Source organism: Capsicum annuum, unplaced genomic scaffold (assembly GCF_002878395.1).
Source record: "Capsicum annuum cultivar UCD-10X-F1 unplaced genomic scaffold, UCD10Xv1.1 ctg3421, whole genome shotgun sequence".
NCBI lineage: Eukaryota > Viridiplantae > Streptophyta > Magnoliopsida > Solanales > Solanaceae > Capsicum > Capsicum annuum.
Window position 1 is genome coordinate 1 of NW_025841038.1, and position 1,236 is coordinate 1,236.

The 1,236-nt window shown below is 35.1% G+C and overlaps 1 protein-coding gene across 1 annotated transcript; it reads left to right on the forward strand.

Moving 5' to 3' along the window:
- Positions 1-6: 6 nt before the first annotated feature.
- Positions 7-587, forward strand: LOC107852608 (the record flags this gene model as incomplete). The annotated part of the gene is given in 4 exon segments (XM_047403103.1): positions 7-11; positions 87-228; positions 331-449; positions 512-587. Coding segments are annotated over 2 exon segments (172 nt in total), but the record flags the coding sequence as incomplete, so codon positions are not given.
- Positions 588-1,236: the final 649 nt, after the last annotated feature.

The window sequence follows — 1,236 nt, forward strand, 5'->3', positions numbered from 1 at the left end:
GCAATTTCCATGTGAGTAAATGCTCTATCTATTTGACTGGTTGATTCTCATCTTGTTGTGTTATTGATCTTGCAAGTTTGCAACAGGATGAAATTGTATTACTGGAAAGGTCAGGACTTAAGTCGTGTCCTTTCTTCTTGAAGCTGATTGGCTTTTGTTTTGAAAAGAAGCTGGCTATAGTTTATGATCTGAAATTCAAGAAATCCTTGCGGCTTTCATTTGGTTGTGGTATCGACTTACTTAAGTTTTTTTTTTTTTTGATTTACTGGAGCTTTATTAGTCTGGTAGATTAGTAGTTTTTTTTTCTCTAACACTCTGTTATACACATAGCTGAATTTGGGTGGAAGGAACGAATGAGGGTGGCAACTAATTATGCACTGCTCCTGAAAACATTAACCATGGAAAAGCTGGACCTCGTTTGGTCTTCTGGTGATATTATGATTGATGAGGTATCAAATGCATCTGCTTTCGAAAGATGTCCTACAAGTTGTCTGATTACTTTTCTATGCAGGAATATAACATTAAACTGATAAACTATGTGATCAATCATAGTAAAGGTGAAACTTGCGATGATGCCTCCGTCTCAGGTATTGCTGTTTCTTTATTATTACTCCATGACTTGCTCTGATAAAGTACCCTATGACTTGTATAATTTTTCCTGTTCTCTTTTACTGTTTAGATGTGCTAGTAGTTTAGATCATTAGTTTGTTTCCAACTTTCTATATATGTTTCTTGAGCGGAGCTTTCATTTTATCCCAATGTATTTCTTGCACCATGTATCTGATGTTTTAATTTCTAATATTGTTCAACCTCATATTTCGTATATCCATCTTAATTTTCTCATTTGTACGACATCTTATCAATTTTTTTCCCACACTTCTACAACGATTATCTTGTGATACACTTGGGAATTAGAGACCCAACGTTCACTTTCATGTGGCACAGTTGAGTATAAACTTTGTGTGTTTGTGTGTGTGCTTCTTTCTTCTGCTTTTACTTAAAAGATTCTCTTTGAAGTGCTTCTTTATAGTTTCGACCTTTGGTTTTCTTATTCGTCAGTTTCACGGTTGCGTATTATTGTTTGCAAATTGCACGCCGAGCATAGATCCTGATGTTGTGTACATTTTTAGTACATCCGTTACTAGGCAAACAAGTAGATGATCAAGGAAGTTGAAGTGCTTCTTTATAGTTTCAACCTTTGGTTGTCTTATTCTTCAGTTTCGTAGCTGGTATTAT